At 41.8% G+C, this 23,704-nt stretch overlaps 2 protein-coding genes across 3 annotated transcripts in view; one reads left to right on the top strand and one right to left on the bottom strand.

Annotated features, from left to right (window-relative positions):
- Positions 1-182: 182 nt before the first annotated feature.
- Positions 183-9,713, bottom strand: ganc (glucosidase, alpha; neutral C). The gene is made up of 25 exons (XM_079174387.1): positions 9,572-9,713; positions 9,165-9,227; positions 8,919-9,021; positions 8,490-8,617; positions 8,097-8,273; positions 7,980-7,983; positions 7,811-7,880; positions 7,156-7,252; positions 6,850-7,033; positions 6,482-6,626; positions 5,965-6,200; positions 5,746-5,872; positions 5,183-5,262; positions 4,774-4,917; positions 4,452-4,548; positions 4,248-4,349; positions 3,994-4,168; positions 3,208-3,276; positions 2,908-2,972; positions 2,760-2,836; positions 2,592-2,666; positions 2,346-2,459; positions 1,660-1,772; positions 1,385-1,488; positions 183-856 (listed from the first exon to the last, which is right to left on the bottom strand). Exons 1-25 carry the CDS (start codon positions 9,598-9,600, stop codon positions 741-743), a joined length of 2,694 nt encoding a protein of 897 aa, XP_079030513.1. The 5' UTR covers positions 9,601-9,713; the 3' UTR covers positions 183-740.
- A 2,800-nt stretch (positions 9,714-12,513) lies between these two features.
- The window catches only part of pacs2 (phosphofurin acidic cluster sorting protein 2), a 50,317-nt gene continuing 39,126 nt past the window's right edge, over positions 12,514-23,704 (top strand). For both annotated transcript variants that reach the window (XM_079174375.1, XM_079174374.1), the window contains exon 1: positions 12,514-12,850. In XM_079174375.1, the coding sequence (XP_079030501.1) occupies positions 12,732-12,850 (119 nt within the window). In that variant the 5' untranslated portion in view covers positions 12,514-12,731. The remainder of the gene's footprint in view (positions 12,851-23,704) is intronic.

The raw sequence follows: 23,704 nt of genomic DNA, 5'->3' as shown, positions 1-23,704 counted from the left end.
TTTGTTGCAATTATCACAAACAGCAGTCTGCTCAAACAATACTAATACATCAGAACATATTAGCTACATCTATAAGATTATATTTTAATTGAGTTTTCAAACAGTTGATTCCTTTCATAAGATAAAGATGTTAATAGAATAATTAATCGGTGGCTATTGACACAAAGAAGTTGAATCCAAAATGATTGAAAAACTACAAATTTAATCGCAGTACACATTTAAACTTATTTACAGAGTTGTTGGATATTTATCTCAATTTTGCATCGAAACTAGAGGTTGAATATAATACAACAAGCAATGCCGTATATGAAAGCACAGTGAATTATTACACTTCATTTTAAGTGTAAAATGAGGCAGTGATGGCCTTTCAATGTCATTTATGTATGAAAACGCAATCATGAAACAGACGAGCTTATTAATCAAGAATAAAACATTTATAACTGTTATGAATTGCATACTAGTGAGTGTTAATGTAGGAACAATGCTTTATAAATGATGAATTAAGTGTTTCCTCATACTTAATGCTTCATAGTATGCAGTTATAACGTGTTACCAAAGGTTCTAAAAAGTAAAACTGAAGTTCAAAAAAAGTAAAATAATTAAAACATAATCATGGAGTGGTTTATGCAGTCCTTTTTGCCGTTTTTTATATATTTATATTATATACGTTGTACTTCCTACTTTACCTCCCATGAATAAGAATCCAGAGGAGAGAAAGTCAGTGACTGACACGTTCACAGTTAACCTTCCTGTATCTGTATCTCCCAGTCCATCGCCACTCTGAGCTCCAGGCCGCTCACTGTCAGCATGCAGCAGCTCTCCGTGTATTCGAATGCAGCGGAGGAGTCTTTAGCACCTGGTGACAGATAGAAATATGTTGTGTTTTGCCACTGAGAATAGCAAAGAAACTCCACAATTTACAAGATTCTTTGTATCAAACTGCTTCATATGATGGTTTCCTTCAGGACAAAATGTGCCTCTTTATAAGTCTTTTATGATTGACTTATGACTGAATTGTCAGAGAGAGAAGTTTTTGATCTTTGATTATCAATAAATAAATAAATCCGAGGTGAGGTATTTTCATAAGCCATCTGTGGCTTCTAACCTCTCCTGCACAAAAATCAAACTTGTATAAAACCACATTTTTACCGTGTCTTTGTATATGTGCTAATAAATAAATGTTTGTTCATTGCTGATTATTGTTGTCATAGGTATGTTCTCTTTCTTCTTCTTCTTTGTAACTAAACATGTTGATGTTCTGTATTACAGCACTTTGCTCAGCTTAAGCTGTGTTTAAATGTGCTCTAGAAGTAAACTTTACGTACTTACTAAACTCGTGAATGTCGGTCCAACTGTGAACGTCAGTAACTTCAGAGCTCCTCACCTGACACATGCACCACCACGGAGGACGGTTTGCTCTTCAGCCCCAGGACGGTGACGGACTGTACGACGGCTTCACAGTCAAACGTTCCTTCTTCACTGGCAGGACTGCGACACGCAACAAATTATCATGTGTGACGTGTTTTCTTTTCAAACATTCAAACTATTTGAGGTTCGTTTCAGCTTTTGGCTTTCATGTCACTTGTAGAACCTTTTTAGCTCCTTTCATGTGTGGTCTGAAAATGGATGCGTCTTCAGGAGGTGCGAGTTATGACTCACCGGCAGAGCAGACGGCCTGACAGCATGCTGAACCTGCGCAGGCAGAAGGCCTTTCTGTCACGGTAGCTGAAGGAGTGGCCGTCGTCCAGGTACAACTCACCATCAGCGACTCCCTGCAGAGAGAAGGGACCGCAGTCAGGATTCCACTAATTCAATTATCCAAACAACACATGTCTAAACTGAGATAGAGCTTTTGCACGGTTTGACATTTCCCTCAGTCTGAAAAAAGGCATCACTTTGAATTAAACATAAAGAAGTGAAACTCTCTAAAAAAACTTTTAACTCTTTTTAGCTCTCCATAGAGCCGATGTTTGGTTTGTCCATTCCGGGCTTCTGTAGAAACTCAACAACATTGCGGACTCTGTTAAGAAGAGCTGCTCCCTATGTAGATATGAAGGGATTGTTCTAAGCTAACGAAAACACGTTTCTTAGTTTCAGCTGCTTAAATACGAATGAAAACATAGTTATGAGAACTACACACCATGTCTGCTAATATATAGCCCTGAAATCCCCACCGGTCCTTTATTGGACAGTAAGAACTTGCACAACAATGTACAATCAAAGATGTTTCTGATATTTCAGCCATCTTCAGCCAATTACTCTAATATAGTTAATATAGAGTATATCAGTTTGTATCACTAATGGTCAGAACTTTATTTGCTTCATAAAAACATGTTGGTGCTTACCTGAGAGTTGAGGGCCACAGTGATGGAGAGGGGGAGCTGCTGCTGTTCGGCTGTGCAGGAGCCACTTCCTGTTGACCTGCAGACCACCGAGCCGCCACGCTGGAACACAGGAACCTGAGAGGAAACACCAGAAAAAATAAAAGTTTCCTCCATAATATAATATTCTGCTTCATTTCAGTTTAGAATTGTCATTTCATTACGTATGAAGTAACCATCGCTGTGTGAATTTAGACTTTAAACACTCACTGTGTCCAGGGTGACTGGAAGACTCAGAGTCCGGCCTCCTTTGTGCGCCTCTGCAGAGTGGACGTCATACCAAACCTAAAACAGAAACAAGCCCAATATAACATGCACCCGGAGGTGAATCATGAATACACTAGCAGACATGAATATGTTACCTGTTGGTTGATTTACCTCACCAGATGCAGGAAGTAAGACTTTGACTTCTTGAACACGCGGGTCGGTTACAGGTCTGGCCAACAGCGCTCCTCCTTCAGGAAATCAAAGACAGTTAAGCTCAGAAAAACAAAAATGTGATAATTTAAAAAAAGGTATTAATTACCAATCATATACTGGTTGTCCACAGTGAAGGTGCTCTGTTCTCCTGGGAACTCCACCCAGAGAGGTCTGTACAGAATTTAACAAAAATCATCATTTCTATAAGCTTCTGTACAGCTTTATATTTTCTTTAAAAGTCTATCTATTGATGTTTTAATTTAGTAGTTTATAGTTAAATTCATGCTCTTGTCAGAACATGACAGACATTGACCTCTAGTGTCAGAAAACAAGGTAAACGAGAGTCGTTTAATGACAAATGGACCTGCAGTACTTCCACTGAGCAGCAGATGGCGGCAGCACTAACCTGAGTGGAGGCAGACCAGAGGTGTGAGCCAGGTGGAACAGAGTGTACCAGTAAGGCAGCAAACAGTACCTGAGCACACAAGACACAAGACTGGGATCATTAAAAACATCATTGTGTCAAATGCATCAGAAAATCAAGAAGCAGATAACAAATTGTGCTTGATTCTGCATGTTGACTCTGATATGCTAATTTCTCAGAAACTTATGAGTGCATCTCTGGTAAACACAAGATTTAAAATGATTTTAAACTGTCGATTAAATCAACTAAATGATTAGTCGACAATCATATGAGTGTTAGTTGAATAAGGATTTCTTTGGTCGAGGACAGCTGTTATGACTGCGAGTCATAATGTGTGATTTTGTATGCTGTGTGCCTCCCTGCCTGAGGGTGGGGCTGTGTCGTGTGACAGTTTCTGTGTAACCTGTAGGTGACCGGTGATTGGACGGGGGACTCATGAGGCGGGACATAAGAAGACACCTGTGGAGGCCGGCCGGCTCTCTCTCTTCTCTCCGACTCCCAACCGAACCGTGCTGCGTCGGATTCAGATCGGGGCGACCGCCCTAGTGCATTTAATAAACAGTCCATGTAGTGGTTGGGGTGAGCCGCTCTTTTGTTTACTTGTTCTTGTCCCTTAATGATATTGATCAATTTCTTGGCTGGTCAATCAAGACGGCTGAAATTGATAATTTCAAGTTCCTTTTCAAGCCAAATGTGCTGGCAAAACGACGACAAAAAAGCAGAGGCTGTTAGATGAAACTCCTTTGACTGAAACCTCGCTTGGAGTACCTCTGTTGGATCACTTTGCGGATTGCGGCGGTGACTTTCTCTCCAAACAGCCAGGGCTCCCGGCGCTTCGTCCCTTTTGCAGAGTGACCTCTGAAAAACGGCTGCAGGGCGGCCGCCTGGTACCAGCGCACCAGCAACTCCGGCTCCGGATCCTGAACAAACCCACCGACGTCGGCTGAGAGACAAAGACGTGAGGAGGATGAGACTCAAAGTGATAATTAAAAAAAAATGAATCCAGCATGTGCTGTTCTCACCTCCACAAAATGCGATGCCTGTCACACTCAGAGACAAAAGCATTGGAATAGAGATACTCAGATACTCCCAACTTGCCACGTTGTCACCTGTCCATACTGCTCCTGCATCCCAATCAGAGCCAATCACAACAACCAGTGCAGTTAAGGACACAACCATGAAGACGTCACACGGGCCTGAGTTTACTGTTCGTGTTCAAAACATACCGAGTCTCTGTGACCCAGCAAAGAAGGAGCGTGAAAGGACAAAAGGTCTCTCTGAGCCGCCTGAGCGAGTTATCAGACCCTCCGCTGTGGCCATGTGCTGTGAGCAGACAAAAGAAGTTCAGTAATTCCCTTCATACACTTAACTAATAACTTTAATTTAGTTGAGTTGTTGTGCACCTCTCACGTGTCAAACCTGCAGCACACAAACTCCCCTGTCCTGCCTTTTATTCGAGTTTAAGCATCCTTCAATGTTTTTTTTCTACCCTGACAATGTGTTTGATGTGTCATACCTGTATTAAAAATAGTCATTGAGCCAGCTCACCTGGTAGAAGCCGTACAGGTTGTGTAATTCCCGGTGTTCCCATCCCCCACAATGCACTGCGTCCTTCGACATTGTCTGCTCTGGCCCGTCGAACACGGACGGTTCATTCATATCATTCCACACAAATAACGATGGCGTCGATCCCTGTATCAACGAGTTTATGGCTGTAAAACTACTCAGTGATTCAGAATGTGATACACATCGAAATATCATACAACATGATATCTTGTTATATTAATATTACTGTAGGGTGTCAAAGCATTTGTGCTCGAAAGGATTTGAGAAGCCTTTTTAAATTTTACAGCCACAAAAAAGGAACTTCAGCAATGATCAGTATAGTTTTATGATTGTTATTGTGTGTGTATATATATTTATAAATCATTGATTTGTGGGTTATTTGTACACTCACCTTGTACTTTTCCAGGCCGAAACATCTGGAGTACCATGCTCGAGTGTCTGGATTGCTGAAGTCGAGGTAATAGGACTCACCTGTGAGAAAGGTTAATAAAAGCTACAATTACAAAAAAACAAATATAAAGAGGTTTCATTTAAACTGCATTCATACAGGAGGGGAATGCAGCCAGGAAAGTGTTCATAAAGTGTTCATAAACGGCTCAAAATGTCTGTGAGAGAGCCCTCAAACACTCAACCATTTGACTCTGGGACAGAACTAAACTGTCAGAGGACTTTGAGGAACGCGCCTCAAAGCCTGTGAGTCTGTGAGTGTGGAGTTCGGGATTGGGCTACACCGTTTTTGACTGTGGCCAAGGTGTCTGGAGGTATCGTAGCGGTGATTTAAATTTGGTTAAGCTACCGACCTGAGTTTTGTTTGTGTTACCTGGACATTGTTGGTTTGTCAGCTAGTTTAAGTTCCAACATCATAGCACCAGAGTGACTCATTGGTGGCCACTTTATATTCTTTCATGATGCCATTTCATATTTAAACTCTATTCATAGTCAGAAAAACATTACCAGGCCAACAAGAGCCCTTAAAAATCTGCCCGTCTCTGTTCTTGACGAAATGCCCTCCGTCTCTGGCCTCGGTACACAACGACCAATCAGGGTCCATCTTGATGTGGGGATCAGATATCACAACCAACTGAAAGATAAGAAAAATATGCACGATAATAATTAGTGACATGTGACAAACCCCCCCCCCAAAAAAGGCCGACAATGTACGCTAAAACTCACCTTCCTCTTCTTCTTCTCCAGGTGGCGCTGCAGGCCGGCTGGTTCGGGGAACAGAGCGGCGTCCCAGGTGAAATAACGCTTCCCTTCCGTGTGCTCAATATCCAGCCAGATGACGTCGTACGGGATGTCGTGGCGATCAAATCCAGCGTCTACAGCCTTCACATCAGCCTCGTCGTCGTAGTTCCAGCGGCACTGGTGGTACCCGAGGGCAAACAAGGGGGGCAGGGCTTGATATCCTGACAGAGGGAAGAGATGTGTAGCTGTGAGTCACTCTTGTGGATAATGTACGGAAATATTGTCAGCATCAACATCTGGAGGATGAAAGTAAGAGTGGAAATTATACAGTAAAGTGTTGTTATTTGTCTTCTTGTTCATTTTCAACATACAAGACACGATAAACATCGTAAGGTTCGAGAATAATCCTTTTAAAGATTTTAAATGGTTATTTTTTTGGGGTCATGCTTTGTTTGTATCTGCATTTAAACATAATGACACACATTCAGTGCTGCACACACACCGGTCAGCTGAGCGTACTGGGTGAACAGCTGCTGTGGACCGGGCCCGAGCAGAACCACGCAGTCAATCACACCACTTTCAGACAGCCAGTGGACGTCAGTCTGTGGCTCCGTCCGCTTCCTCTTCACTGGGGGAGTTTGGCCATCCTGAGAGAGGCAGGGGGTTATTACGCGGTTATGAATGTACATTTTTGCATGTTTTTCTCTGGTTATCTTTTAAAGCCATCCTGATTTTAAATCAAGTTAAATAAACTTCTTTATTGTCTGTTTGCAACCAGGACGACTTGCAACAACAGCACCAAAAGTCTGCAGGACTGGATCAGACATACGGGCAGACACGGTATGAGAACAACACGGGAACAAGACTTACCTGATGATCAGACGGGCTGTAATGAACGTTCACAAACGTTTCGGATGCATTCAGCCAGAATACACCCAAAGTCCTGTCTGCTTTGTGGGCCACTAACAGCGGGACGGAGCCGTACAGGCCGAGGCGGCTGTACAAGTCGTACGCAAAGACGTCCAAGTTATACAGTCGATAAGGATCACCATCTCTGTGAAATGACACAAATTAAAGACATAGTTACCAACTGATTATGAACAGTAAAAGTTGTAGTTATAGTTATAAATAAGTATGTTTCTGCTACCTGCATTTAGTTATACTACGTGTGTGTACCTGGTGTCTCTGAGCTGAAGGCCGTCGGCGTGCTCTGGTACACCGTACACATGACTGAACCCGTGGAGACAGAAGTCGGACCCGATGCTGCTGGGACCTGCAGATGAACAAGAAGTTTATTTATACTCATGTATTGATGTTTTGTGTATTTTTCCCCCTTAAAGCTTCTACGAGGGACTTTCATTTGTGTTGATTTTGGCACCGATGGCAAGCATAAAGAATAACTTTATAGAAATAGTCAATCATCTCGCTGAATGTCTTGCTTACTAACGTAGGTCATATAGAGGCATCAGTAATAAATGAAGACGGTTTCATTACAAGTTAAAAGTTCCTCACAGTTCCTTTAAGAAGGATGTTGAGTGGCTGTGGTCTGTTATTCTTTTATACATTTCTCCGTTTAAATTTGTGAGGAAAGATGCTGTAAAAGTGATTATTATAAACTTACAATAAGTATTTAATTGCTTCAGTACCTGTACTCTGGCCAATGTATTTTACTAAATATAATCCTGGTGTTTCTCTCCGATCCAATGCATTAGAGGAGTGAATATCTCAAAGCCTCTGGAAATAAATAACTGTAACTATCTACATGGCTGGAGAGACTTGACAGATCTGCCTTTTAAAATGACAAAATACAAAATAGCATAAAAAAACAAACCATTAGCTTTGATATCCACAAACTGCCTGAACGTCTCTTTCCATAATGAACTTGTGTGTTCGTCTTGAAGCTGTCAGAGGAACAAAGCCAGAAAGAACAAATGCATTTAAAGAGCAGAATAAGCTTCAAATAAGAGTCATATTATTTCTGCTTAAACGTATTCTCTTACCTCACTACCATGAGATGTGCACATGAACGGGAAAAAAAAACACACAAAGAAAATCTAATTTAATTCCCTTTTTCATCAGTAGAATTTGTTTCCAGTACTCTACCCTGAGATCCTCACCTGGGAGGATCCTGCAGCGTCTCGAACCACAGTTTGCCTTTGGAGTTGAAGGTAAGCATCACTTCGTCTTCACACAGGACCTCCAGTCGGAAAGGGAAATGCCAAACGCGAACCCGGTGACGTCCTGAAGACCAAGAAAGGGTGACGGAGTCCTTCGACTGTCTCTCCGCTCTCAACCTGCCAGACGATGGTGAGGGAAAAGGTCAACCACAGACAAACTGCTGCCCTTTAATTTGAACTTTATTTCATGATTTTTAGACAAAAACAACATACTCCCAGAAAGCTCTTAACTGGCCTAAATTGATTTCAACAATACATAATATCTATCTCTTGTACAACAAACACAATATGTGCAACACAACACAAAGCTTTAATATCATAATGCAGGCTCACTGTTCACACTGCGGTTCCCCCGTTAGCACATCTGGAACCCGGTAGCGTGCTTTGATGGGCTGCAGTTCGTCTATTAATATCCTCACCGTGTCATTTCTGCACGCTGACACAGAAAGAAGCAGTGTGGTCTGTGAAAACAGCAAAGTAAGAGTTTGTGAATATCAGTGGTGCTGAAGAAACATTCCTCTGAGATAATTATATGACACGACTGCTACATAGTTATCTAACCCTAGTTATTATCACCTATAGGGGAGTTCATTGATGTAAGACACAATTAAGAGAATTTATTAATTCGGAATTCGGAATCTTAATCCATAGAAGATATATATATATATATTATATATAGTATAGTGTAATATAATTTAGCAATGGTGTCAAACATTAATAAAGAAATAGATCATCCTAGGTTTAGTTTTTTCAATAACAGACCTGTGTGTCAGGTTCCAACAGTTCAAGCCGGGCCCCCTTCTCTGTGAGCACCAAGGTGTCCAAAAGGGCCCTGTGCTGCAAGTTAGGTCCCTGGATCTGTCGCCTAAAAAGTGACAATAAACATCAACATTAAATGCAGCATACACTTCAGAGTCCTGCACGGCAAGGTATTAACTGTGGGCGATTGTAGTTATTGATGAATACAAATTGTGCATTATAAAATTGGTGTGAAAACCCCCAAAATACCTGTAAAAAGCCACATTTTCACTCTTCTTGAACTTTTGTTTCCCTTCATCCTCGGGGACAACACTGAGGAACAAGCAGAGAGACAGAACACTTAACTTCACAAACCAGACACAGGGTGGGAAACACACCTCTGTACTCTCCTGGCTGCCTACAATAAGACTTAACACACACTTTTACACAAACCATGTAGATTTAAATTCAAATAATACAGTAAAACATGTGTTTGAGTACACAAATACACAGACAAATGTGCCTATACAATGCATTTGAGTTTAATCTTGCAGTAATGTAAACATTACTAATACTAATTACTTAAAATGGCGTAAACAGTCAGAGGTTAATATGAAACGTGCCCCTGCGGCGCTGCGGCGCTGCAGCGCTGCAGAAAAACAGTTTCTTGTTTATACCTAACAACCGGTTGGCTCACTTCCGCCATTTCGAGCAGACAGACAGACAAACATCAGCCGTTGAAGGTCGGTTGTGGTCTTCTGGTTTGTGCATTAACTACACTTTGTAAACTCTTCCTGACATTGACAGCAGCGCTCACACAGACGGTGCGATTCACTGCCAATACACCACTAACTACACTTCCGGTGTGAATTTTCAAACTCAACTTCCCACCGAATTACTTCCGCTTTTTAATTTTGTGTGCACTTGTTCATGAGGACATGTTTTCTTCTTAAAAAGGTTTGAAAACACTGTTATTCTGGTTTGATTTAAAGACTTTATTTAAAGATGAACATTTTTCAAAAGCATTCTGTTTAATGTATTCTTTAATCCAGCCCGTATTCTACTTGAAGTGAGAGAACATTTATTATTAGATTATGGTTAAGACTTTATAATAACTAGACACTATGAAGCATTAGTTAAGTATGAGTAAACACTTAATTCATCATTTATAAAGCATTGTTCCTACATTAACACTACACTACATTAGTATGCAATTCATAAACAGTTATAAATGTTTTATTCTTGATTAATAAACTTGTCTATGTGTTTTATGATTGTATTTTTATACTTTATAAATGATGGATTCCCAATTTGTAAATGAAGTATTATATATATATATTACTAACCAATTATTAGGAGTTGTAGATGATTAATAACATCCTTTATAAAGTGTAAGTAAATGATTTAGATATGCACTAATGGTTAGGGACTGTTAATATATGCTTTATGAACGCGTATTAATACTGCAATTCATGATTATTTCAGGTAGTTACTCGTCATTAGTTAAGTATTTTGTGTGACCTCATCTAAAGTGAGGACTATCTATGATCCCTGTCAGTGTCTTACTATTATATATGGATATTACATTATTCCTGCTGCAGATGTTTACGGTGGAGCTCATTTTAACTCCTTTGTATTCTGTTGTTCAGTTTGGGTAGTTAGGAAAGGTTTGAAAAATTTAAATGTGCAAATTAACCAGTGACTAAGCTGGCAGACGAATGCTCAAGGCCGGGATCACAGGGGGCCTCCAGGCAATGAGGGCTGTAGTGGTAGGGAGGATGGCAGGGCTGCAAAGAGGAGGAGGAGGATGATGGAGAGGAGGTGGAGGAGGGTGGAGAGCCATAGAGGGAGAAGGGCAGGTTGGCGGGGCTGTACTGTTGTTGGCTGCAAGGGAGCAGCTGAAGGTCAGGGTCCTGTAGGGGGGAGCCCAGAGGGTCAGCCAGCATGTCTGGAATAGAAAAAGGTGGAAGTCCGGGGGAAACATATAATAATTGTTTTGGGGGTCAGAGATGTAAGTTAAAAAACTAATGAGTAAACTGTGTTTTCCTTGACAATAGTTGCAGATAAAAAAGGAAATATACTAATATATGTTTATCAACTCATATTAATCCTTAAAGTGACCAAGTCCATGTCATGCAGTGCTGAAGACCTTGATGGTAAAAGGTTCCTCCTCCCAAAAGCAAGAGTTAAACTTGTTGCAAAACACGACAAGTTTAATTATGTGAAATTGTGTTCTTCAGGGCCTCAACTTCAACTACACGGATCACCACACGGTGGCAGTACCTGCTTGTCGTCAAACCCCAGAATACAAAGCTGTGTGTGCACAATAAATATGAGTTATCAGTATTCATTATTGTAATACATATTAATTTATTAATTTATAATTTGAAAATTGTTGTCTGGTGTGGGAACAGTATAGTTTGTAAAAGTGTGTTCTTAAAAATGTACACCACATTGCACAATAAGGAGAGGATTTAACCTTTTTTTTAAAGCAGCACAGTGACAGTTAAAGGAGGGTGATTTTGCAGCAGTGCACCTGTGTGTCTGAGTACTGGGCAGTAATACATTTGGGGAATCGATCTGGCGACACAGCTCGTGCACATGGATCTGCCCAGACCTGCGCCCGATGCACCTGCCAGAGAAATGGGCAAAAATGCAGTTTGGAGAGACCGTCAATGACGTTTTTCCTGGGGGGGCAAATATGAGGGGTGGTTAATGCCCGAGCAAGGGCCAGCTGAAGAAGACTGAGAGCAGTGGCAGAGTAATGAGTACCGCTTTAAGAAAGAAATCTGCTCAGTTTATTATTATAATGAGAACATCTCTTTATAACAGGATGGTTTTCTGAAACATTTGAACAGATTTTTCTACCAAGTTGAATATTTTCATTTGATGCTATACTTAATACTCCCACTCCAATAGATTTTTGAGGACAGGATTGTAGTTTTTAATCTTAATCTTGATAACAAATATGATCAATTTATTGTCAGCCACCGGGCAGTAGGCTGCACTGTTTTATTTGTAATTTCTGTGTATGTGCATTGAGAAATTCCCTGTATGCGTTCGCATACATGGCCAATAAAGCTGATTCTGATTGTGATAGGTTATTGCAATTAGCTCCACCTTTACCAGCTGCATATAAAATGGGCCATTCCTGCATAATTTACTTTTAGCTTTGGTACTTTCAGTACATTTCAATGCTTATACGTTTGTACTTTTACTTGTAACAACTACTTGGACAGAGTATTTCTACACTCTGGTATTACTACTTTTGCCTAAATAAAAGATCTGAATAGGCTACTACTTCTAAGCAAACAGCAGGAGGCTAATACTACTAATAATCAAAGGGAAAAAATAGGTATTATTATTATTCGTCACATGAAGATTGTAAACCACTGGGTTAGGGTTACCTACTACTTTAAATGTAACTAAGAATTGTATGTAGTCTATGCTGGCTTTTCCTGGCTCTCCTCCGCCCCTCTCTGTGTGGCACTAATCACCCCTCATACACCCGGAGCAGCGTGGTTGGCACAACAAGCTCAGCGGTCGGTCCGTTCACTCCTGCGCTGCTCCACTGCAGTTCCTCCGCGATATACAAGGACCACACCGACCTGCCCGGCCCAGTATACATGGACGGAGAAATGAGCTCGTCCTCCGCCGTTCGCATCGCACTAACGTGAGCGTGTCACGGCTCTATTTAACGGATACACACACACGCACACAAACGCGCGCGCACGGAAGACCCCCGCACCGGTCTGCTGTTTACAACCCCCCCCACCACCCTCCCACCCCCAGCTCGGTGTCGGACAGTCCCAGCAGCCGCAGCCGCAGCCCGAAACCATGGCGGAGAGAAGTGGCCGGTTGAGCTTCCCCGGGAGCGGAGCTCTCAACAGACCGGTGCCCATGAACCTGTTTGCCACATGGGAGATAGACGGATCCTCCCCGAACTGCATCCCCAGGTAAGGCGGGCTTGCACGCGCGGCACCGCACGCAGTCCTTTTAAACTTTACAGCGTCTCCAATGCGCCATGCAGGCTGTCATTTGTCAGCACGCTCGCGTTACAGCTGCACCAGCAGCTAGCTGTGTGATATCATCGTGCCAAGTGGGTGCCCGTGCAGGGAGGGAGGCCCCTGCAGCGGGCTCATCCAGACATCTGCATTGTTTTCATTTCAATTGAATGGAAATGTGTTTAAAGTGTGTCTGCGGGCGGGCCACCAACACAAACAACTCACGGACAAATCCTCCAGCAGTGCAGCGTTAAATCACACTATAATGGTGTTTCCTCTGCAGATGCATGTGTGTGTGTGTGTTGAATCATCCGCTCAGCTGTTCAGATAGATAACCAGCTTTATGCCAGATCATTGTGCCAGCAGGCTGCACCATGGAGACCGTTTGTCTCCTCTGACCCAGAGACTCAGAGGCCCCGTTCACGCTGCCGAATTCTGAATCTACTGCTCAGGTCTGATTTTGTCTTATGAGATGAATGTGGCATGACAAAACAATCCCAAACTTTAGGTCCACTTGGTGTCTTTTGAGACCGTGTCACATGGCCTCCCTTCATCAGTGTGGTGGAGGTGCATTTGTTCACATGTGAGCTCAGCAGGTGTTGTGATTTACATGATGGGGCTGCAACTAAACTTATTTTCCTTATCGATTCATCTATTGATTGTTAAGTCTTCAAAATACTTGTTATATACTCCAAGAGGTCAGGTCCTCAAACTACTTGTTTTGTCACAACAGCATGCCAAAATCCAAAGATATTTATATTTTACAGTTATATAAAACAGAAAAGCAGCAAATCTTCACATTTGAGAAGCTGAAATATAGTGAATGTAGAAATATGTGCGCTTTGCTGAATTGCAACGTGGATTCATAAGTTGGAATGACCTCAAAGGACAAATTATTTAATACTGTATATCAGTAATGCGTTTTTGATTGGTTCACAATATCCTTAATTGAGAGGTAAGAATCTTGCAGATAAGAAAACTATAACAAAGGTGGTTACAGCCTGAACTGCCTTCATTACAAGACTTACAATGATGTTAAGTTGTGCTCATATATTTGCAAAAGTAGTGTATTGATGAGGAAAGTCTACTGTGACTGAATTTGTACTTTCAATAGAAAAGACAGGAAACAGTCTGATCCTTGACTCTTCATGGAGAAGTGGAAACATAACTCTGGGTTTGGTCTTCATTTAAAACATTTTGACCCGACATGAAGATCCCACCGAGATCGAAACTTTTTTGCCCATTTAAATGAATCTGTGGTTTGGAGTCCGTGTGCAGACGTTTGCTCTTCTGAGTGAAGCTATACATTTCCGGTTGCCTTGCAGCTTTGCGTGATGTTCGTAGAACTTCTTCTTTAACCAAAACCTCACTGGAAAAAAAAAGACCAGTTTTATTGCCAGTGTTCCTGGAGATGTGATCAAAGCTTTTTGACATCATGGATATAATTGTAGTACTGTGATGCAATGACATAAATGCATTTGATAGAGTTTGTGGTTTAAAACTCCATTTGACTAATACCTGCTGTCAGACTTTGGTCAGCAGCTGTCAGCCTGCAGAGAAAGGAGAAAAAATAGCTGTAATTAACATGAGCGTTTGTTTGTTATTTATTTATTTCAAAGTGATGACGGTCTCTCCTTAGCCTCTCTCTATCCTCTTAAGTTAATACCTTCAGTGGGCATTACATTGCATGGCTTTTAGCTGAAATAAGACTAATTCATTTCCAGAAATAGCATCGCTGTGATGTTATCCAGCAGAGTGGATGAAAAGGTTCCTGTGACTAAAACGACCCCGCGTGTCTGTCGGCGATACAGGAACAGTGTAGGTTCAGGTTCCACTTTATTTAATGTGTTGGTTTTCTACACAGAGCCACCTCACAGCCAATCCAGATCACTGCAGCTCTCTATTGACCGCCGTCTGTCAGAGTTCAGACAGGAGGAACTCTGCTTGTTAAACAGATGTCAGATCAACCGTCTCATTCAGTGATATCAGCCTCTCAAGGCGGATAAACAAACGTAATGCTGCCAGTCTTCTTTTAAAGGTGCCCTGTGGAGTTTCTGACCTCCAGCAGCGCTACAGAGCACTTTCTACATCAGTGGCTCCTCATTTTCTGTAGAAGAAGACTGCAAAGCTACTCAACATGGATTTTTTTATATGCTGTCCAAATGTTGTTTGACGAATCAGAATTTTTTTGCCAAGCTTCAAGGTGTTTGCTTTGATATTTTGGTGCCCAACAATACAACTAGTAAGACAACACTGCAAAAGGAAAGAATCATAAATGTGTAATAGAAAAATTAACATGAAATTATCTGCTAAATATATATACATATTTTGAATAAAAAGAGCTGGACAGTATTTGAACAAAGACGATGGCATGTGCAAAAGTTCCCAGTATAAAGTACAAAGACTGTGTGCAATATGCAGAGATAATACCGAAGGGAATGCATTCCACATGTTTGTCAGACCTCAGGGAGTCACGCAGTGTTTTGGTGAGTAACACCGAGTGTATTTCTTTGTTTACAGGAATTACCCCAAAGGGCATCTTTACTATTTTATCTTTTATAGAAACGGAAAGAAAGCTGTGGGGGAGGAGACACATGGGAGAATGTGTTTGCAGATTATGGCAAAACATTAGAAGTTGGTCATGAATAATTTGCACAATCAGTGTTTTCACACATTTAATTCACTCTAAAATCTGTTTGTGATTCACACGGTCCTACAAAGCCAAATGCATACTCATCAAAAGCGTGTTGTCAGCAATATACTGATTCTTTAGTTTAAATTGAGACATGAAAGAAAATGTAAAAATGTGTCTTAAGTAATATGTAATTAAGTCAGAGTACCTCGTGCCATCAGCCGCCTTAATAAGTGCTGCGTTGCTGTTTTAAAGAATAATTAAAGATTTTTGGAAATGCGTTTTCCTCCTAAGAGTTTGATGAGAAGATTGATTTCACTCTCGTACTCGTACGTGAATCCTCTTACAACTGCAACTTGGCGTTTTTGCACTTTTGCACAAATCGAACAAACGAGATGAACATTTATGATCTTTAGAGGTGCTTTACCTTCAGACAGAGCCAGGCTAGCAGTTTCCACCTGCTTACAGTCTTTATGCTAAGCTAAGCTAACCATCTCATGGCTCCAGCCTCATATTTAAGTCGACAGGCATGAGAGTGCTATCGATTTTCTCTCGGCGAGAAAGCAAAAAATAAGCTTTTTGTGCGAGTCGTCAGGTCGGGGAGCAGCAGTTTAGAATATGATTAAACAAACGATGCAAAAGACTGTTTTTACGGCTGCGTTCAAGGACAAGCGATACTCTGATATGATGAGATGTGAAGACATGAGACGATGTATTCAAGGTGGAAAGTGTAGTTTTGTACTAACATGTCCCCTGTGGTGATCCACGTTTAGACCTGGTTTTGTTGCCTTAATGAGAGTTTAGATTTAGATGATAAACCTTTTGTGTCACTTCCTGGTGTTTTCTTATAGCTTGTGAAACATTTAAGCAAACTACTGTACGTCATAAGGGACCAAGTAGCATTTTTTATTTATTCGAACCGCTACACTGTGTTCCTTATAAATGTAATTTGTAATTTCTTCATTCGTCCATGAATCCCACTTGGAGGTCACAGAAGCCCAAGGCTATTAGGCTGGGAGGCTTATAGAAGTGCTGCATCGGCACTGATCTCACGTTTCCCAGAGTCTCTCCAGGACACGTGCCGCTCCACGCTGAGATGCTTAATAACCACCTGTCACAGGTAAGGGAGGGGCTTTCACCACCTTAGGGGGTGGTTGAATGATAATTACCTGGAAATCCAGATGTCCGATTTGGACCTGGCTGCTGAAATGCAAATGTTGTCATGTGCATTATCAGAGAGGTTATGAGGATGTGGCTGCTGCCCTTAATGTGAAGTCAGGATATGAAGTACATGGAGGGTTGTCCTTATTAAACTCCTCAGCAGCCGGCGTTAGTGCGTGTCTGACATCCTGAGTGTGAATGTGAAATATGCTCTTATGTTCTGTCACGTCGTCGTAAGAGGCATTTGAATGCGCAAGTGCGGCTTTTCATCGCTCAGGGCTCCTGAATGTCAGAATTTCAGTCATTGCACACTTATTTCTAAAGATGGCCGTGTCTTCTAAGAGCCACTTCAGCCCTCTAACCTGCATTCAAAATCAATCACGCTGGCGATGTGAACACCTAAGCCTCTCTGCTCTCAAGAGAGCCGAGGGCAAGAAGCTGTGTTTCATCTTGGTATTTTTGAAGTGGGCATCAGTCGCATTTCTGCACATCAGCCCACAGGTGTGAGGCTAAGTGCCGCGAGAGAGATGGGGCCAATCTCCGAGACAGAGGCCGGATTGAACGGGCCCTCGAGTGGCAGCTGGACCCAGTAGGCTGTCATATTTGGGCCTGTTGGAGGCGAGAGTGCTGAGATGTCGCTTTGAGCAGCAGAGGGACACTCGCTCTTTTGTCCCCTGGCTGCCTGGGATGCTCACACTGCGGGAATTTAGAGTAGGATGAATGAGAGGCAGTTAAAGCCTCTCATTGTTTTAAGTTCTCCTTGTTGTTCTTGTTGTCCTGCACTCAGTGCCTGTTCTGTAACAATGTTTGGGAGTTTAAGCAGGACTAAGAGCTCCGTGAGGCTGTCGTTGCATTGAGCTAAATGCTCAAAAAGAAGTCTGATTGTATAGAAGTGACCCTATTTCTCACTTATTTATTACCTCAGTAAACATTGTGAACATGAGTTTATGGTCTCGAGCTTTATTTTCAAGTCTTCTTCAACACAAAATGATGTTAATTTGGTAAATTATTCTCCCATTTAGAGTAAAATGGATGATATAGCAGTGTATGCTTTGAGTTGTGGCTACCTTGTGATTGACAGGTCGCTACCACAGCGTTGTCCGCTCTGAGGATTGCCCATGTTTCCGTTTTGCAACTTTAACCCTTTCACAGTGTGTTTTCAGTTGGTAGCCTAAATATTTCTTATTCGGTGTTTGGTTGTACTTAGCCCCGGCCTCTCGTGTCACTCCTGGTTGCAAAACCAAGATGGCGATGGCCAAAATGCAGAACTCGAGGCTTCAAAACTGCAGTCCACAAACCAACGTGTGACTACCTCTACTTTTATCAATACTTGCAGGGATGTTTTGGACAACAAACACAAAGGTCCGACTCCCGATGCTGCTCGAGGAAACGTCAGCGAATCATCAAAAATGTTGTGCCAATCTTTCCAGTGAATGTGAAGCTATTTCACAGGATAAGTGAAAACTCTGAGCTGCTGGAGGAAGCAGACAAACGGTCAAGGGATCACCAAGTTGCTAGGATTCATCATCTGTGGACCATGAATCCATTCGTAAATGTGCGTAGTAAAGACGTTTTGCTGGGGACAATGAATGTCTGAACAAAATGTCATGTTCAGCTATTTCTATTCAATTTTATTTGTATAGCCCAATACCACAAACTTTGCATCAGAAGGCTTTAAAATCTGTAACAACATACAAAATCCGCCTATTTCAGTTAGTACCAAAATGGTTGACCACTGCAGCAGTTTCACAAAGTCACGCCACTGCTAACTTTCACACTCGTTTTCGTCTTTGCCGAGTGAATCTCTGCTGTGTTCTTTGAATGTTAAGTCACAGGGCCTTATGTAAGATAATCAGATATCCTCCATCTTGCTGATGCAGCGCATCCTGGAGGACAGACGGGGCAGGACGAGAAAGGGCAGTCGCCTCCCCTCTCTCTCACACACCACACACACACACACACACACACACACACACACACACACACACACACACACACACACACACACACACACACACACACACACTTGAGATGCTTTTTGACTCTGTATGCCGATCAATTTTGCCTCCAGCTGACTTTCCTCATGCCTCGGTGCTCTGTGTCACGCCCGACTGCCTGCTTTTTGTATTCTGCTATTATTTCCCCACAGACATTATTTGATTTTAAAGAAGCAGCTTTGATAATATCTGTTCAGATCATGGTTTTAATCCGCTGCCTCTCTCTGCAAAATGAGTTTAGGAATATGAAAAAAAGCTGCTGTTTGAGAGTCTATATGTGTTCACAAAAACCTGCAATACTGAACAAACCGAACAGGGATTGTTAACATTGAGTTTAGCTGCTTTACTTGAGCTATGATTTTTGGCTGGAGGCAGTCAAAAGTCAAGGCCTGCAGCAATCTGACGGATATCATACAGCTGATATAATATACATGAACACATAAACACCAGATTACTGTAAATAGCCAAGTTTAATCCAGAGCTTTGGTGTCAAGGATGTTTTCAGTTGCATATAAGCAGCTACTAAGAAACAGCACAGCAACATAGAAAAGAAGTAAATCTTCTTTTGGGTGAATAAAGATTGTAAAAAATTACAAAAAGGTTACAGATTGCTTTTGTGTTTGAGGCATTTAATTCCTCTGGGCTCAGGAGCTGAAGCTGTATTACTGTAATATATTGATCTTCAGCGCTGACGTTTTTATTAGCTCCCCAAATTAAATTCATGCTAATTGGAAAATGGGACAAGCACATGTGGCGTTTGAGATATGGAGTCGAGAATTTATTTTTCAACTCGGCAGCACGCTCACTTCTTGGGGGGAAAATGTCAGCTCTGATTCAGCAGAGTTAAACCAACCTTGACCAGTTCATTAGTCACCAAGTGTTCAGTCCGGGGGAATAAAGTCCTCTTCAGGGGGTCTCTTAGTCTAAATAGATGGGTGACGGAGAGCAGACTTACTAGTGAGGTATCAAACACGGAGGCTTGGTTCATCACTAGAAACGGCTCAGAAAAATGTAATAATTCAATAACTTCAACTGTTTGTGTCTGCGGGGACAAATAAACATTTAATTTTCAGTATTTTAAAGATTGTTGTTTGGTCCTTGGTTGGTAAATAAGCGTTGTTGTGTTTCTTCAGTTAAAGCTGCGCAAATGAAAAACTTTATACTTAAAATGATGAACTGTCAGAGAATCATCAGCTCCACGTAGCATTTTAGCGTCTTTCAGCTCACTGTTTGGTTTTATGGACCTTTTACTGTTTTGATTCACTCCCACGGCTCTCATCCGCGTTGTTTCACGCAGTTTTATTTTCAGCTAGAAATTGTGCCCCACCTGCTCCCCTCCAGCAGACAGACACAGTTAGTGACCAGCTAGTGAACATGATGAAGCATTTAGCATCTTAAGAGCCAGATATTTTACTCAGGCGTTGGTGGAGAGTGAATGTCCGACTTACTCTTTGCTAACACTTTCACGTGCAAACTGTGATAATATGTCCGTGTTTATATAATTTAGGTCTTTTGGGTCAACAGGCAATTTGAAGATGTTACTCTGGCTTCATTTTTCGCGTTTTAATCATTGATTCATCATAAATTAGTGATGGAAATTATTCTTAATTGTTGACCTTAAAACAACATCAGCTTGTTTGATGAAACAATTGTAACCGAAACTTCTCTTACAAGCTTTTTTTCCAGAGTCATCAACCATATCTCAGTGTCTTCAGCGTCTGGGCGGGGATCATGTGTTCTTGTGTATCTGTCTGTCTGTCCACGGCTAACCTCACATACTACTGGACCCATCAGCCTAATATGTTTTGTATATAATATGCATGCTCAAGGACGTCTCGTGGTACTGGTGGTTTACAATGTTTTGACTGTTTTATATCGTCATTCATGCTGACTCCTCACTCCTCTTAACTGGCCGGTAGAGGCAACAAGAGATCAGTAGCAAAAGGCGTTTCCGGCTTTCAATTTAAAACGGCTGCACTGCTCATTACTTTCCTCAATAATATAACCGCTGACATAACAATGTGTAATTTAACAGATAATGTCCACCACACTCGCACCCCATCTCTTCTGATAATGGTTAGAGTCCCTTTCTGATGAACGTCATTGTGTGAAGCTGTGTTTCTGGGATTGTTGGCTGCAGAGGTGACTTTCAAATGTAGCTCAAATTATAGAAATGGCTCCGTCATTACGCCGGGCTTGTTTACTTTGTCGCGTTGTTCCAGCGCTGTCGGGGGGGGGTAATGCAGCTAGATGAGGTTAACGGGCTGAAGAAAAGGCAAAGACAGAGAGATTTGTCAAAACGTTGTGCCAGATGCAGATGAGATTACATTTGGAGGCAGTCGAGGTTTAGTGTTGTGAAAAGGAAATGTGACATTTCTAGAGCGGTGCTGGCTGCCTCGTCCCTCTTTGAATCATCCGTCCCCGAATAAAATGTTCCAAGATGTCTTTGTAGTCCGCTGACTCTCGTAAGGAGAATATTTTATAATAGGTTCTAAAGAACTTTTCCTATATTCACTTTAAAATCACTTTATGTTTTGTTTTTTTCCATCTTTGACAGGTGGAAAAAAGTTCAGTAAAGTAACAAGGTACCTTTTTTTCTATTTAAACTTCTACTTTTCACAGCGAATTACTGCACTTCATGAAGTGCATGCAGGACATTTACTTGTTACAGAGTATTTTGCAGTGTGATATTGCTATTGATCTAAACGCTTATCGAGTGACCGTGCTCTGCTGTCTTTCATTTCATCTTTTCTGTCAAAGTTAATAACATGAACTCTTCCTGGATGATTGTCTCCGGCCGAAATTGAATTTTCTGCCTCACTAGTGATACAACTGCTAAATTATCAGCCTCAAATGGGTCTAGTAATTCTGACACCGTTCTTACATTTACATTTTGCACTCGAGGCATTTGCTGGCCATATTATTCATCGTGACTTAGAGCGCCGTGATTTTTATTTATTTATTTCCTGACATCTTGATTTGTTCCTTCATTCTCGTATTGATTATTCCGCCCCGTGGAAATGTGAGTTCCTGCACCGAGCAGAGTAATTGTTGCTGGACGCAGTCATATCGCCGCCGTGGTGTTGATTTGTGTGTGCAAACATTGACTTCCAGGGAAATCCTTGCAAAGCATCAGTCACTGATTTCGACAGCAACAGTGTTTGTGTTGCACTTTGGCAGAGGTGATGTCAAAAAAACATCCGGCGTATCTGACATTGGTGGTTGATTAATAATGTTGTGCACGGTTTGGCTGGAGTGTGTTATCACAGATTTGATATCTCAGCTATGACTTAATCAGTTTCATAATGATTCATCTGCCTAATGCCTTCCTCATCACTCTCAGGTCATTGTGTGTGTGTGAGATCTCCTGTGAATACACCTTTTCGTAGTTTTGGTTAATTGCAGGAAGGCCCCGTCGGCTGGAGTTTGCAGGCGGTGTGAAAAGAGAGACTTTCTGTTTCACTTCTTCCCCTCGCTGAGGCTTAAAGAACCGTTTCTGAATTCAGAGCATGGAGGAGAAATGTAGGTCAGCTTCCTTTTTTAGAAAACTTGCGGCCGGGAGGAGAGCTTAGAAGGTTTCTCATATTGTAGTAATTAGCAAAGCTGCTGTGCTCCTGGGTGGCTGAGTCATATGACCTCTTCCGTGTTTCCACCGGACTCCTTCCCCGATGTATTGGCAGGACAGATGGACACGGAGAAAATCCTGAGGTTGGCATCGGCAGCTAAAACCCTCCATCTCTGCCTCCTGGATATCGGTCGAAATGAGCATTCATTATCGCTGCCAGTGAGAAATCGGCACCGCTTTACAAGCCTGTAAACATGACCTCTGTGGCCTCCCAGATGCTGAGCAAGCTGCAGCAGCGTGGTCCAAGCTAAATCCGCTGCAACACAGACGTCGACTAGACATGTTCATAGTGAAAGTGACTCGTTAAGACAGACGACGGACCTCACATTCAGTCAAGTGTGGTGTTTAAAGCCCCCGTAGTGCTGTTCATACATCCAGACAGGAGGGATGTTTTGTATCTGATCCGTCTGTAAAATTCAGCTTCACTGTCTCTTTAGATCATATTTGTTTTTAGCAGAAAGCAGATATTAATAGCTTCGCTTACAGCTTAGAGAATAGACAGGAGAAAGGGGTTACCGTGTGATGTGTGACCCTGTGAAAGAGCTCCAGCAGCTGTGGACGATGTTGAAATATCGTTTGAAAAAAAAAAAACAATGTTTCTGGAGATTCTGCTATTAAAACTGTAAAGCGTCACTATTTAAATCAAAGTGTTGTGAATCCAAGTGGACTACAGATCTCAGTGTTCTCACAGAAGATCTCCATGTATATTTTTAAATCAGTTTAGGTCTCTGAAGACGAGAGCTGTAACAAATGGGTTTTTTCGTTATTGATTCATTTGCCAACTGCTTTCTAGAATACATTCATTCTTTGGTTTAGAAAAATGTCCGTCTAAGTCTCTCAAAGTCCAATGTCTTTAAATGTCCTGTCAGTCAAACTAACTAGTCCTAAAATATGACACAAAACATAAATATCAAATACGCCAACTGATCGTTGTGAAAACTATTTAGCTTACATGAATTATTGTGGTGTTTTTAGCCGTGCTGTGACGTTTACAGAGGGAGATTAAACTATCCGTCACTGACATGGAGCCTGGTGTCCCGGGACCTGGACCTCAACATTAAAAACATTACTGCAGGTCAGAGCGGGAAGGGATCTACTCATGAATCACTGCTGCCTTAAGACATCCAAACAAAGCGTTTGTTTTACAAAGTCTGCAGGAAAGAATCCTACTATCATTATTACTGTGAGTGTAATGTACTGGAGGCCACACCCCCAACTTTGACCCATGCAAACATGCGGATAATTAACATGCAAACATGCGGATATCGGTCAGATTTCCTCATGTAGAAATCTTCTGTAATAACATGAATGTTTCTTGGCTTGAAGCTGCCATCCTTCTTTAAGGAGCTACACATGTTTCAGAGCTACTTTTGAGCCTACAAGTGGTGAGT

Source organism: Pholis gunnellus (assembly GCF_910591455.1).
Source record: "Pholis gunnellus genome assembly, chromosome: 15".
Lineage (NCBI taxonomy): Eukaryota > Metazoa > Chordata > Actinopteri > Perciformes > Pholidae > Pholis > Pholis gunnellus.
Note: the sequence above shows the minus strand (reverse complement) of the source record. Positions and strands in the feature narration are given on the sequence as shown.